Genomic DNA, 15,631 nt, shown 5'->3' with positions numbered 1-15,631 from the left:
ATGGACTAGAATATGTAAACAGAAATTTTTCAAACTTTCTCAAAAATGCTGGAATAATACATCAGACAACCACACCTTACACACCAGAACAAAATGGCACAGCGGAACGAATGAATAGAACTTTGATAGAAAAAGCAAAATGTATGATGTTGAATGCCAATTTACCTAAAGCCTACTGGGCTGAAGCAATTCACACAGCTGCTTATATTATAAACCGCTCTCCAACTAAATCTCTGTGCAACAAAACACCAGAAGAGATGTGGACTGGACGAAAACCCAATGTCAGCCATATGAGAACATTTGGATGTGAGGCGATGGTTCATTTACCGAAAGAGAAAAGAAAGAAATTGGATTCAAAATCACAAAAAATGATTTTTATTGGATACTGTGAAAACACAAAAGGGTATCGATTTTTGTTACCTAACTCAAGAAAAGCAATAAAAAGTAGAGATGCAGTATTTCTAGAGTCAACTGTTAAGAGAGATTTTGTGCCCATTGAGTTAACTTCAAATGAATGCAGTATTCAGAACAAAGATTGTGAAGAAATTTCAAGTGATGACTCATTTGATACTGTTACAGAAAGTAAGTCACAGTCAGACAGTGAGTACATCCCCGATGAAAGCATAGAATCTTCACCAGAAAGAAATGTTACAGTCAGAACACGAAGACAGTATTTAAATTCACAGAAACAAGAAGAAAGTTCTTACCTGTGTTTTGATGAACAATTATTAGATCATGAAGTTCCCGATAACTATGAAAAAGCAATGAAGTCTGTTGATGCTACAAAATGGATAAAATCAATAAAAGAAGAACTCGAAGCTCATCGACAAAATGGAACATGGACATTGGTTGACAAAACTCCTGATATGCGAGTAATCGGATGTAGATGGGTATTTAGAATTAAAGAAGAATCTTCTGGACCACGCTACAAGTCCCGGCTTTGTGCGAAGGGGTACTCGCAAACCAAAGGTATCGACTATCAAGAAACATTTGCACCCACTGTCAGGTATGATTCAATCCGCCTTTTGCTCTCAGAAGCTGCCCAACATAACCTTCAAATAATACAATTAGACGTCAAAACGGCTTTTCTGTACGGTGAGCTCGAAGAGGACATATATATGACTGTACCTGAAGGCTTAACCTGCAAGACTAACAAGGTATGTAAGCTCAATAAATCATTATATGGCCTAAAACAATCTCCCAGATGCTGGAATTCTAAATTCGATTCAGTGTTAAAGAAATTTGGGCTAGTTAATAGTAAAGCTGATCAGTGTGTTTATGTGGGCACCATTAATGGAGCAAAATGCTATCTGTGTTTATATGTCGATGACGGGCTGATATTCTCTAAAGACAAGTCAACCTTAAATGAGTTAATTAATGATTTACAGTCAATATTTGAAATAAAAACATTTCCACTCAGGAATTTTGTTGGTATGGAAATAATGAAATTTGACAATTATATCTTCATACATCAATCAAGCTATATTGAAAAACTATTGAATAAATTCAGTTTGAATAATTCTAAACCTAACAGTATTCCAGTTGATCCTCACACAATATTGGAAAAAGGAGAAGGTGAAACAGAAAAGAACATTCCATATCGGGAAGCTGTTGGATCATTGATGCACCTTGCCACAGTAAGCCGACCTGACATTTCTTTCGCTGTAAGCTTGGTGAGTCGATTTTTGAATTCTTACGATGAAACTCATTGGAATGCAGTGAAGAAAATTTTCAAGTATCTAAAGGAAACTAAAGAGTATGGTCTGTACTATACACCATCCTCTGAGCCTAATGCTGTAATAGGGTATAGTGATGCAGATTACGCTAATGACCCTATCACAAGACGTTCAGTAACTGGATATGTTTTCATTAAAAATGGAGGAGCAGTAACATGGGCTTGCCAGAGACAACAGACAGTGGCTCTATCAACCACTGAGGCAGAATTTATGGCAGCCTGTGCTGCAACCAAAGAGGTCTTGTGGATTAAACAGTTGTTATGTGATATTGGTGAATTTAACCAAAAGTCTGTGTGCTTAAATTTAGACAATCAAAGTGCTATCAGTGTAATCAAAAACAATAATTTTCACAAAAGATGCAAACATATAGACATTAAGTTCCATTTCATTAAAGAAAAGTACTATGATAAAATTATAGGGTTAAATTATGTATGTAGTGATGAACAATATGCTGATATTTTTACTAAACCTCTGTGCAAAGTAAAGTTTTGTTATTTAAGAGACAAAATTGGAATTAAATCTAACAATGTAATTATTAGCGGTTAGTTAGCTATTGTTTCAGTCACATATTTCGTTTTGCCTATGTAATAAGACTAAAGTTTTTTTAAGGCTTAAATTTAGGAGGAGTGTTGTAATATTCAAATTTCGCGCCTTCTGCTAAAATGACAGGAGCTGTCTCATATGTCAAGTTTATTTTTTTTGTTTTTCACTCTACTCTGTGAACATTACTAGCAGACACGATTGTAAAGAAACTAAATAAAGTATTTGCTATTTTTCAAGTTAAAACTACTTGTTTTCATTAAAAATCAACAGTAAGGAACAATCATACTGCATTCATGGGTAGTAAGTATCGAACGAAAACTTAGTTAATCCATAACATAAACAGTTTTTTAATAATTTTAAATACAAAATATTAATTAAAATACAAAAACCTCATATCAAAATAAACTTTGAGTTTAGCTCTATAAGCCCATATATTTTTTTTACAAATATTTGCGTAACTAATTGTAGACACCCCAAAATAAAATTTCAACTTTGATCGCGTTTTTCTCGAAACTGTTCACGTGTTACTTACTGCGTTTATGGGTGAATATCAACAAACTCGTTTTTTGCCTAATTCCGGTGGCGAATTTTAATTTCCACTTTCCAAAACTTTTTTGTGGCAGAAATAATAGTAAATAACTTGTATTATTCAATGATATGGTAGAGATCAAAATATTATTAATACTTCTCGAGATATGTCAATTTGAAATTATCAAGAGCCACCGAAATTGTATTTGAGCCACCGGAATTAAGAACCAATCCACCGAAATTTATTTATACAGCGGACTTCGGAATGTTACGGATGATTGTCTCAAATTACTTATTTATTTGTAATCAATTAAGTATTATTATCCAGTAAAGATGTTTATAATTAAAAACAATATTCAGGCCTGTGTTGTGACCCTAAAAAAGCATCAAATCTTCCCACGTGAGTCGTAATAGCCGACTAAGGAATCAAAATACTGGAGGGTGGGCTGCAGCATCTTTCCGGGTATTATACTACCATACTGGAACTACCAACCAGCCTGCTAAGCATGGTGATAACGGCAAAATCCCTCCATAGAGAACAAATCCAAAACTTTCTGGTTCTAGCCGCCAACAGCCCCGTTATTCTAGAGTCATCACAAAGACATCATACATGACCCTCAAACCCAGAAACCAACTCTAGTCCCGGGAGGGCGACCAACTGCCCCAGGTTGGTGTTAGGTTTATCTTCCATAAGTAAAAATATTGGTCCAGGCTAGCCAAGTTTTCATGATGGTATCATACCTATCCTATACCCAGAATTAGGATGTATGGGGGTACGTGACGCTGCCGTCACGTTCGTATCGTGCTCCGTGTATTTACTCAATTTAAAAATACAAAACATCATTTTTATTCTTCGAAATCCACATGAATTGAATACAGTAAATAAGACACATTAGTGAAAGTATTATCTCCGTGAAAAACTAAGAAATAACTGTGTAAATCTATAATTGTGATCGGACCAAAAGCTGTGAAGTGATCGGTGCAAACATTTGTTTTGTGTGTTGTGTCGGGTACATTGAACTCAACAGCTGACCGGCTCAACGACCTTTTGTGCCACTATTTACATAGGTGTCAAATTGGACCATCAACGTAAGTGACACGGTGGCGCGGTTGGAAAGCCGTGGGACTAGCGTACTATAACATAGGAACTGTGGGTTCAAACCTCGACATTGCAATTTTTTTGTTTTTTTATTTTTTATTATTTTATTTTTTTTTTTTCCTTACAAAATGTCACCTAAGGGAAAGAGGAACATTAAAAAAAACTGCAGTGGCTGTTTAAGGAAAATTGAGGACCGGAGGTTCTTGGTGTGCAGCCTGTGCCGGGACTCTTATGACCTGGAATGCGCCGGAGTTTCGGAGCAGCGGTTTTATAATACGCTGACCGGGGACCACCGGGCTAACTGGAGGTGCGTCTCGTGTAAAAGCAAGCAGCCCAAGACCGACAACACTAACACGCCGGTCCGAGTTTCGCCTGAGTACGTCACGCAGCGACGCGGCGCCTCTGAGCTCAGCCCCATGCAGCTGGACACCACCTTGCCGGAGCAGGGGCACGACGACCAGAATGACACCGCGCTAAATATGACCGTCGAGGTGTCGGACATCCAGGCGCTCACACTGGAGATCAGGCACTTCAGGGAAGTCTTCACTTCCGAGCTCCAAGCGTTGAGGGAGCAGATGGGCGCGCTCAAAGATGAGGTGTCGGCGCTGTCCGGCAGATTAGACCGCTGCGAGAGTCGCACGAGCGCACTGGACAAGCGGATGGACACCATCGAGGTCTGCCTCACGGGCGTCGGACACGCGAACGCGGAGCGCCTGGACGAGGTCGAGAAGAGGCTGGAGGCGGTGGGGCGGGTGCAGACGGAGGCGGGCACCGGCGCCGGGTCGGGAGTCGTCGCGGCGCTGGAGCGGACCGTCGCCGAGCTCAAGCTGGAGCTCAACGACCGCGACCAGGACGCGCTCCTCGCGGACCTGGAGATCGGCGGCCTCCCGGACGAGAAGGGCGGGAACGTCTTTCACGACGTCGCCGTGCTCGCCGGCCGCCTCGGGGTGACCCTGGAGGAGCGGGACGTCGTGTTCGCGGAGCGCGTGGGTGCGCCCCCGGCCGAGACCGGCGGGGCCCGCCCGCGCCGCGTGGTGGTGCGCCTGGCGCGCCGCCAGCTGCGCGACGACCTGCTGCGGGCCGCGCGCGTGCGTCGCGGCTCTACGGGCGAGGGCGGCGGCCGGGTGTTCATCAACGAGCGCCTGACCCGCTCCAATCGGCAGCTGTTCTACCGGGTGCGTGAGGAGTGTCGCAAGCAGCAGTGGAGATACTCTTGGACGAGACGGGGACGTGTGTTCGTTCGTAGGAGTGACGGAACACAGGTCTTCCATCTTCGATCCTTTGATGATTTCGCCAGAGTGTTTGGAGCTCCTGGTTTATGACTTTTATATTTCTGGAAGGTGAAATTAGGGCTCATATATTTTATGTATATTTGTCATGTAATAAATACGGTACTACACAATGTAAATGTGTTCATGCACGCAACATCAAAGTCGCTATATTATTGCTGTGTTACATCGATTTGCACTATTATTAACACTATTTATATGGGGATATCATTCAAAGGAAAAAATCATTGGTTGCATCAATTTAAATTTTATTTTATTAGAAATTACATGATTATTACTTATGGTAAGTCACTATATAAGTACAGTGGAGGCATTGGTTTTGGGATTATCTCAATTACATTGTCCTATTGGTGTTTGATTATTTCACAACCTTTACAGGCCTTGGGTTGAAAAACTTAATGGTGGGACTGTTCAATGCTGGGTCACTGTGCACAAGGCATGATGAATTCCTAGCGGCTATGGAGGAATTGAGCCCAGATGTTATGGCCATAAATGAGACTTGGTTGAGACCGGGGGAGGAGGAGCGAGCTCCTAAGCTGGCGGGTTATCGCCTGAAACATACTCCCAGACCGGACCACGTGAGGGGGGGTCGGGGGGGCGGAGTCGGTTTCTATGTTCGCAGGAGTCTCAATGTGAGGGTGTGTCCTCACCCTATCACTGTGGGATCGGTCGAGCAGATGTGGATCTCTGTGCGCGTGAACGGGCAAGCCATCGTTGTTGGCACTGCTTATAGGCCGCCCTGGCAGGATACTGACATATTTCTGGACGCCGTCGCCGAGTCGGTTGCCTCCTTCACTGGGTTTGAAGGGCTGGTCCTGACTGGTGACTTTAACATCAACCTTCTGGATGATGATGGTGGCGGCAGAAGTGGAGCCTTAAAACAATATATACATGGTCTTAACCTCAAGCAATTAGTTACGGAACCCACACACTTTACGGACCACAGTAGTACCCTGATCGACCTCATATGTACTGATGTAAAGGCCCTGCGCGTCACGGTGAAGCACTCGCCTGATTTGGGCGGTCATGCCATGCTGGTGGCGGAGCTCAGGATCAAAACAGAAAGGCCGACCCCACTCTGGGTCACCTACAGACCACTTGGTGATGTGGTCCAGGAACTACTTGACCGAGATCTCTGCGCTATAGATTGGCACTGCCTAAAACGGTGTGATACTGTAAACAATCTTGTCGTTGCCTTCACTGGCTGTGTCACTGGCCTCATGGACCTACATGCACCCTTAAAAACACGCAAATTTAAACACCCTCCCCATCCATGGCTGACGGATACGATTAGGGATATGATGCGCATCAGGGACGACTATCACAGACAATATAAAAGGACCAGAACCGCAGCCCTCAGAGATGCTTATGGGCAGATGAAACACCTGGTGATAAAGGCTATTCATAGTGAAAAGTCTTGCTACTTTACACAGCACATTAATAGTAAAATATCAGACTCAGGGACACTGTGGAAAAACTTGAAAAACTCAGTTTTAACAAATAATAAAGACACAGCTGACCTCTCACAGACTTTCACTGACCCAAACACAATAAATTCACACTTTCTGGATGTGCCGGGCGAGAATGAGGTTAACATCTCCCAACTAACCTACTATGAGCATCATAGATTCAATGCCTCTGCCGGGTTCTCGTTACGTTCTGTGGACAGTGGTGTTGTGTTAAAAACTATTAAGTCACTGAAATCACATGCTCAGGGTATCGATGGTATTACATTGGACATGGTGTTGATGACTCTTCCTTACTCCCTCGAGTCTATTACGGATATGGTGAATATGTCTATTCAAGAGAGCGTGTTTCCTGAGTGTTGGAAGGTGGCAGTCGTCAAACCCCTGCCAAAATCCAGTCACCCTACCACAGTTCGGGACCTCCGGCCCATCAGCATTCTGCCGTGTCTCTCAAAGATTCTGGAAAAAATAGTTTGTGATCAACTGACAAAGTATCTTGAAAATAATGACATCCTTCCCAACTATCAATCTGGCTTCCGAGGGGGACATGGTACGGCGTCTGCTCTGGCTGATGTGGTCGACAATCTTCTGACGGCTCAGGACAGGGGACAGGTCTCTATGCTGATGCTACTCGACTTCTCTAGAGCGTTTGACTCAATCAATATACCGCTCCTATTGTCTAAGTTAAGCTACTACGGCCTGGATAATAGTACTACCAAGTGGTTCCATAGTTACCTTACGGGGAGATCTCAGATCGTTGAACTAAAACAAAAGGATGGCACTATATTGAGGTCACGGTTGGAGCCCTTAAGTCGTGGTGTACCGCAGGGATCAATACTAGGACCAATTTTATACATATTGTACAGTGCTGATATAACAAATTGTATTGCTACCTGCCATTACCACTTGTATGCGGATGACTTACAACTGTACCTGTCTTTTGCACCATCCGACTATGTTAATGCTGTGGCTAAAGCCAATGAAGAGCTAAAGATGATTTCTGATTGGAGCAACTCAAATTGCCTTGTTCTCAATCCCCAGAAATCTAAATTAATGTTATTTGGAACCACTAAAAATATTGAGAAGTTAAAAATCCAAATAAATGTTAATAGTAATAGCAGAGTGATGATAAATGGTGAGCCGTTGGAGTTGGTTGATAGAGCAAAAAACCTTGGATTAACCTTTGACAGTCAATTGAGGTTCGAAAATCATGTTGCTGAGTGCGCCCGTAACTGCTTTTACCGACTAAAGCTTCTTTACAGGCTGAGACCATACCTCAGTGAAAGAATTAGAGTAACATTGTGTGAATCGCTGGTCTTAAGTAGACTAAACTACTGTGACACAGTGTATGGGCCTTGCCTACTTTCCAGATCTGCTCGCCTTATACAGAGGGTGCAAAATGCATGTGCCCGTTTTTGCTTTGTGGTTCCCCCCCGATCTCATATAACCCCTTTTCTCAATGCCGCAAACTGGCTCAAAATGGAGGCACGTAGAAAGCTACATCTTTCAGTAATGTTGTTCGGAGTCATTACTAAAATGAGACCTAGTTACCTGCTTAATAAGCTGGAATGGGCTCAGAGTCATAGCAGATATCAAAAAAGATCTTGCACCCGCATATTTGCCACTCCGAAACATCGCACCATGGCATTCCGTGGGTCCTTTAGGTATGCGGCCTCGCGGTGCTGGAATGACCTGCCACCGCCGTTGCGCGCCCTGCAATTTAAAAACACTTTTAGAATCGCATTAAAAAGAACCATGTTAATACTGCAGAAGGCGGATAGCGAACGTGTTGCACTTACTTTGAGTGCATGCGCGTCGCGTGTATTGGCAGCAGCTGGCCTGTCAGCGTCGTCCCGGCACCAGTGAGGATCGCACACGCGTTGGGTGGGCCTCTGTGGCCGATTGGATGGGCCGCCATCACCCCGGTCGCGCGCTGGAAGGGTTTTCAAATCTATTTCATTCTCCGTTCGGTTTATTTGTACGAGACTTTATTGGCATAGTTATGCTAAATGGTGGAATAATTGATGAACTCAACATACCTTTAATTCCTGCGCGAACGGTTGTTGAGCGTCACTGGCGGCCTTATCTTGTTAAAGTTAGTGCGCAGCCCAAATATTATATTGCAATCTTTGACACAGTCGTGTACAGTTCCCAGCCACGCTTAAACGGGTTGTTCTTGTTATCGTCACCATTGGTGTGAGAACGTTAATCCTCAGGACACATGCTTGCCACATCATTACTACGTGGACAATCTTGATTTTTTCCATTTTTCGCTTGGAAGGCATTTTGGAAGGTAGCAATCATAACGGTAGCCAAAGAAAATAATATTTTTTCACTCTGACGGTGGTTTTAGGTTATAATTTTGATAAATACATTCAACATTGATATTTGAACGACGAACTGTCACGTACGACATGACAGTTTTTTTTCTCTTTTTTTCCTTTCTCTTTGTATTTTTTATTTTTTTTTTCTCACCGTCCTTGAGCTGCCTCGCGTGAAGTGGAGAAGGCATAGGACTGGTACAATTTTATTGTTATGTACGTAAATAGAAGTGGGGTTTTATTCTAAAAATTTATGTTAAATGTTTTAAATAATTTCTTCCTTGTAACTGTCTCGTGTGTATTGTGTCTGTGTTTTAATGTATTGGTTATTGGTAGTTTATATTCGTGTCCACGTACCCCGCGACTAATAGTTGCTGCGTATCCCTTCTGTGCTGTTCTAATTTTAAAATATAAATTAATACATTAATTTATTTTTCTACTTCTTCTTCTAACACCAGGTTCGCCGGTAGGGATGCGCAGTAGCTGATAGGGCTTCCTGCTGAAAATCAGTGTTGGGACATCCTACAAGGTGTCCCAACTAAAACTGAGCGGGCGCCCTATTAACATTCATTTGTCTTTTTCGTTTTACTTTAACCATTGTATTGTGTTGTCATAATGTGTGTTAATAAAGTTATTTATTATTATTATTATTATTATTAATTACGCAACTAATTATTCGCTAAAGACCATGCGAACTGGAGATTAAGTATGAAGATATTTCTAGATCTATACCAGCTACTGAACTAACACATTACATATTTGTGACAGGGTAATTTAACGGAAAACTATGCAAACCTAGCGACAATGAGCTAGATGAAAGTAGTACAATTAAGAAACGGAGGACTAAATCCAGCCAGCCTCATAGAGAGAGAAGGCCTAGCAAAAGATGCCAGAACTGTAAAAGCGTACTGAGCTGCACCCTAATAGTACTGCAAAAATCAAAATGTAGTAATCATTTTAGACGAACAGGCAATTTAATCACATTTGCATTCTCCGATCACCACACAGCTTATGACCGCAGTCTATGAAGGAACACTATCTGCGGTTGCGATCCTCATCAGTGAGGGACCGAGGAAGAAGAACAAGTCATCACCGAAATAGAAGAATGCCGAATAAAAGATGCTCAAAAGCTGTCGACTGATGAAGCCTAAGCCACGACCAGTGCCAATCCAGCTCCAAAGCCCCACGAATTTTCATCTCGAGTGGCAGAATAGATTGCAACCTACGAGACTAGGGAAATTTTAGCTGTTTTAGGACTATTCTCATCTGTTTTTAAGATTCTGCTTGGTATCGATGTATAAATAGCTATCCAAGTCCTCACGCTGATACAAAGTGTATTATAGAGACGATTTTTTTGTAATAAATCGAAAGTATGTATTTGCGAGGACCAAATTGAATATACCAACATGAATAACGAGGATAGCTGAACCATTTTGGTAAATGCCTAAGCTGCTAGGAGAGATTAAGAAGCACTACTGGTAATTAGGCTGAAGATCGAGATTATTCCGACACTTTAGCGAAGATATCCTAGACTTTAGCTTGAGTGAGATTAGAATGCCCTATTAAAAACAACAAGGTATGTACCAGGAGATAATGAAATCACAACTGAGCTTATGAAATCAGATGGAATGCTAGTACTAAAGTTCTCTTAAATACCACCATGTTTATTGGTCGATAAACCAAAAAATAAGACATGGTGGTGGTGCTAGAGACTGGAATGGAATGGACGTTGGCGATGGTCCAGAGTCAGGTGAGGCAGCTTTTTCCTGAAACATCCAGTCTCCCAGACAACCTCATTTTCGAAAAGACGTTTGTAATACTACGTACATATTTAATGCTGCGTCAAATTATGCAGAAGACTGAGGACTATAATCAGTCATTATTATTGGCCTTTTTGTACCTTCTTCGATTCGGTCAAGACCTGGGCTGTGCTACAGTCTCTTTAATGGCGTCAAATTGACTGTCGATACATGCAACTTCTGAAGTATTTGTATGAAAACTTCATCATATCAGCCCTCCCCCAAGATCAGAACTCGAAACTTATCTGATTGCTGCGAGGGTTCAGAGTTGGAGACACCATAATCTCTTAAAGTCTTCACTACCTCCCACTTACAGGTTTTCAAGCTTCTGAGCTAGACCGAGCTCAGTATCAAGATACGGCGAGTACATCACACAACTTCGATTCACTGACGATATTGTAGTTATGACTGAGACCTTAGTAGACCTAGGTACAATGCTCCAGAGCCAATAAGACCAATTCCGGCAATAGATTCGCCACCGGAGCCACCGAAATTGCGCCACCGGAATTGAAAAACTGTTACAAAATTCAAATTATAAAGAAAACTATAATTCTTTATTTTATTTTATTTTATTTTATTTTATTGAGAAAACCAACAGCGTATTTATACAATTTTACCATACATAAATTTAACATACAATATGGCCAATAACAGGTTTCCCTTAAATTATTACCAATAGTACTAGTAAAGGTTGGAATGCTACCAATACCTATCCACACAAGTTCACACAACACTACCTAAACAATACACTACAAAAACTGTGACACTGATCAATAATTTCTGTATGCAGATACAAAAAAACACCAAACTTTAATCATGTTAAAGAATCGTTTAGCATCTAAGTAAGTAGCTTTCACCCATACACTTGCCAGCGAAATTGAAAAATTTTGTATTCCTGGGCCGCTGATACTAATATTTACGGGTCTACTGGAAAAACAATACCACAAGTCGCAAGTCTTTATAGCCCGATCAGGAGGACACAGTTGAGTGATGCAGGGAAGAAGAACTCTACGTCTCTCAAAGCTTCTTTGGAGAAGTAAGAGAGTGTCGAAATTGAGCCACTGTAATTGCTTTTTTTCGTGGGACAGTTTTGAAAGGCTATTTAAAACACTTTATGAAATATCACATTTCTTTCATATCATTTGGAAGTCTTATTTAATATATTTTATGGCTATACTATTTTTAAATTACTAGAATCCCCGAGAAAGAAGGAATAACACAATTTATGAGTAGAAATAGAGTTAGGACGCGCCACCGCTATTAGATTTTGGGTCTTTGAAAATTTTTTTAGTACATAAAATAACTACCTATTGTCCTGAAGACTTTGCTATCGTGTAAAACGCTGTATAAACTATATACAGAAAAAAAATCATCGCTCTAGTTACATTTCTCCCATTGATTCTCAGCTCCGCCGCGTAAAAAACGTGTTTGGGATATTCACCCTTATAAATTGTGCGGCAGCACGGTAATCAAGTTTTGGGGATTCTGCACTAATGAACTTGTGTTCACGACAGTATTCCGTTTTTTGGTAGGGTTTTTTGCGGTACGGACAAAAATATAATGCTGGAAGCTGCTAGTGGGAACACTTCTATTAAACAATACTTGTAAACTGGATCTTGCTTTTACTAGGTCCAGTTTAATGACAAAAACAAATTCCAGATTGTATTTTTTGCGTGAAATCACGTATACTACTAAACCGGATCCTGCAAAAAACGGGATATCTCTTTTTGCAAGCCGAAACATTCTGACCTTATAAAAGTAATGACTAAAAACTTAATTTCGACTCATTTTAAATTGTTTCTGCCAGGTACTAACGGAGCAGGGGTTAGGCAAGTACTGCGACAGAGAGTTCATCCAGAGTACCTCGCGTGAGATGCAGGAGGCGCTCGACCTCACGCAGGAAGAGATGGACACGTGAGATTACACACACAACTTATTTCAGAAGTGCCAGTTTGGGATTACTAATGTTTGGCCAAAAAACGTTTCCCAAATTATCACATCGCAAACAACGATTCGCAAATTTTCATTTGGCAAAACAACTTATTACACATTTTTAATTAGCAATGTCGTACGATGAGAAAATAAAATTTATTTTTGTACATAAAATAAATGTACTTTGTCTTTTTGTGAATCTGTCTTTTTGAGAATCTGTCCTTATGCGAATATGTCGTTTTGAGAATCTGTCCTTATGCGAACAAAGGGGATAATCCCCTTAATTGACCAAATGAATTAGGTGCGAAAAGTAACAGTTGCTAAAAGTTCATTTGGGAAATAAAACATTGGCGATAAGTTGTTTGCGAAGTGAAATTTGGCGAAAAGTAATTTGGCCAAACGGAAGGATATCGCCAGTTTCACTACTTGCTGAGAAAGCCCTAAAGTTATGAGAGTAGATTTTGGAAAGATATTCAAAATATCTAATAGATGAAGTTTAGTCATCTGAAAAAGTATTTAACAGGCTATGGTTTAACAATGACCCAAATGCGGGTTGTAGACCAAGAGTCAGGATAAGTTAGTTTAGTTTAGTTTAGCTGAGACAGTTTTCCATAGTTTTGTGCAAACTTAAAACTAACTAAGCTTAACTCTTGGTCTGCAACCTGCAGTTTTCTCAAACTCTTGACTAATAATTTAGCAAAATGTAATCAAAATCGTTTTACATGAATTTTGTTTTTACAGCGCTGCCAATCAAATAATTTTACAAGAAAGAAAAATGAGTGCGGCTCAAAACGCGCACAACAACGTGGTAAGTTAAATTAAATTAAAATTAATGTGACTGACTACATTTATGAAGTCCTTCTGAATTATAAAATGCATTATAATATTTTTATAGAATAGAGTGGGAAACAAGATAGGATCAATCATAAAAAATATTTAGAATTCCAATCTCTCGACCGTAATACAGCAACTTGTCAGAAAGTAGTTGCTTGCCAATAAAATTAAAAGTATCTTACTTACTTATTTCCTTTTCAGGAGAGCATCTTCGCCAGGCAGTACCATCCGTTCCACCAGCCCCCCATGCAGCCTCCGCCTCGAAAGAAATAACAGAAGCCTCTATTTTTTGGATACCCACTTTTTACTTGCACCGGCTGACTGCCGTGTAAGTTTGGAACCCTGAAGGGTTTGGTCAGCTGGCCGTGAGCCAGCTCAGATTGACTCGTGTTAGTGAGAGGAAGAATTTTTGACGAATTTTGTACATAAACCGCTTAGCTTTTGGATAATGATTAGAATAATATTTAATATAAATCGTAATTGTAAGTGGACCGAAAGATGTAGGTTACATTTTGTTTTAACTCCCTTCCATCTATCGTTTTATTGTATGGTGATTTTAGAATGGAAATATATTTTGTATTATTATGTACTCGAGTACATTGTATAATATTAACTATTTATTACTCGGATTGCATTTTACTTATAGGATCAATTTGATCATTCTTATCTATTTGAAGTGTATATTTGAATATTTTAAATCACAAAGTATTTTATCAATAATACAGATGGGTTATTATATCACACAAATATATTTATACCACACAAATCACAATACTACGTATGTAGATATGTGCCTTATTTATTCAAATATACAGGGTGGCCAAAACAGTGAGGTCTAAAAGAAAAATTTAGATTCCTTACATCAAGGTGTACCTAAATCACCCCCATGTATATTATACGATTGTGCTTAGTTTAGGAGATAGAGTTAATTTTGTGATATTTTAAAATTTTATGACCTAATAGGCTTTAAACATTTTTATCTTTTTTTTGGGTTGACTTTTTTCAGATTTCTTTTTTTCGACAGATTTGTTATTAATTGCAGATGTTTGAATAAAATAATCACCTTCCTATCTTTGATTCAAGATACAAAAGTTTTGCTAGAAACAATAAAATTATGCTTTTATCAGAACACTATCAAATTTTCAACTTAAAAGTTAAAGTAAAAAAAAGAACTTCCATAGGTCCAAAACCATTTTAAAAACTGCGCCATTTCCTGAACATTCATAATAATACAAAAAAACATGTACTTAATGGGTCACTATTTCCTGTAATCGGTCCACTAAAGTTGTAAGTCGGAGATTCCGTTACATGTTTTTGACTTTATTAGAGTTAATTAATATTGGGAATCCTCTAAGTTTACATTACGTAGATCAGATTTAGAGCAGTAACTGGACAGAACTTGATTTATTCTCAACGAGGAAGCTCTTGCCCTTCATCACACCTGGTGGAAACTGATGATTATGCTGAAGGTGGAAGGGAACTTCAACTACAAAGGAACTATGGCTTCCTACCTCCAAATTCCGGAACACATTGTTATTTTAAGTAAGTTTTGATGAACATAAACCAAATATCCCTCCTTCTTCTTCTCACTGTAGTAGGTATTTCAAGGGTAATAGTAAAATGTAACAACTGCCTCTGTCTTCAAGTGGTAAGAGGTAAGCTTCAGAGGTCCCGGGTTTGATTCCCAGTGGAGGTGAAATTTTCTGCTCGGTTTGGTTGGTGGTAGGGTTTGATCTAAGTCTGCCTGGCTAGCAACTCTATTTTCCTAAGTCTGTCACTATAACAATAATGTTAAAAGCATTACTGTATTCCGGCATTTGGAGGTAGGAAGCCATAGTTCCTCTGTAGTTGAAGTACCCTTCCACCTTCAGCCTAATCATCAGTTTCCACCAGGTGTGATGAAGGGTAAGAGTTTCCTCGTTGAGAATAAAAACATGTTCTGTCTAGTTACTGCTTTAAATCTGTTCTACGTAATGTAAACTTAGAGGATTCTCAATATTAATTCACTCTAAGAAAGTCAAAAACATGTAACGGAATCTCCGACTTACCACTTTAGTAGACCGATTACAGGAAATAGTGGCCTA

The 15,631-nt window shown here is 40.1% G+C and overlaps 1 protein-coding gene across 1 annotated transcript in view; it reads left to right on the top strand.

Annotated features, from left to right (window-relative positions):
• The window catches only part of LOC135084313 (muscle calcium channel subunit alpha-1-like), a 90,176-nt gene extending 75,823 nt beyond the window's left edge, over window positions 1-14,353 (top strand). Inside the window, exons 45-47 of the mRNA XM_063979116.1 lie at window positions 12,589-12,695; window positions 13,455-13,521; window positions 13,749-14,353. Coding sequence (XP_063835186.1) covers window positions 12,589-12,695; window positions 13,455-13,521; window positions 13,749-13,820 — 246 coding nt within the window. The 3' untranslated portion in view covers window positions 13,821-14,353. The remainder of the gene's footprint in view (window positions 1-12,588; window positions 12,696-13,454; window positions 13,522-13,748) is intronic.
• The last annotated feature ends 1,278 nt before the right edge of the window (window positions 14,354-15,631 follow it).

Source organism: Ostrinia nubilalis, chromosome 25 (assembly GCF_963855985.1).
Source record: "Ostrinia nubilalis chromosome 25, ilOstNubi1.1, whole genome shotgun sequence".
NCBI classification, from domain to species: Eukaryota; Metazoa; Arthropoda; class Insecta; order Lepidoptera; family Crambidae; genus Ostrinia; species Ostrinia nubilalis.
The sequence above is the reverse complement of the archived record's forward strand: the minus strand, read 5'-3'. Positions and strand labels throughout refer to the sequence as shown.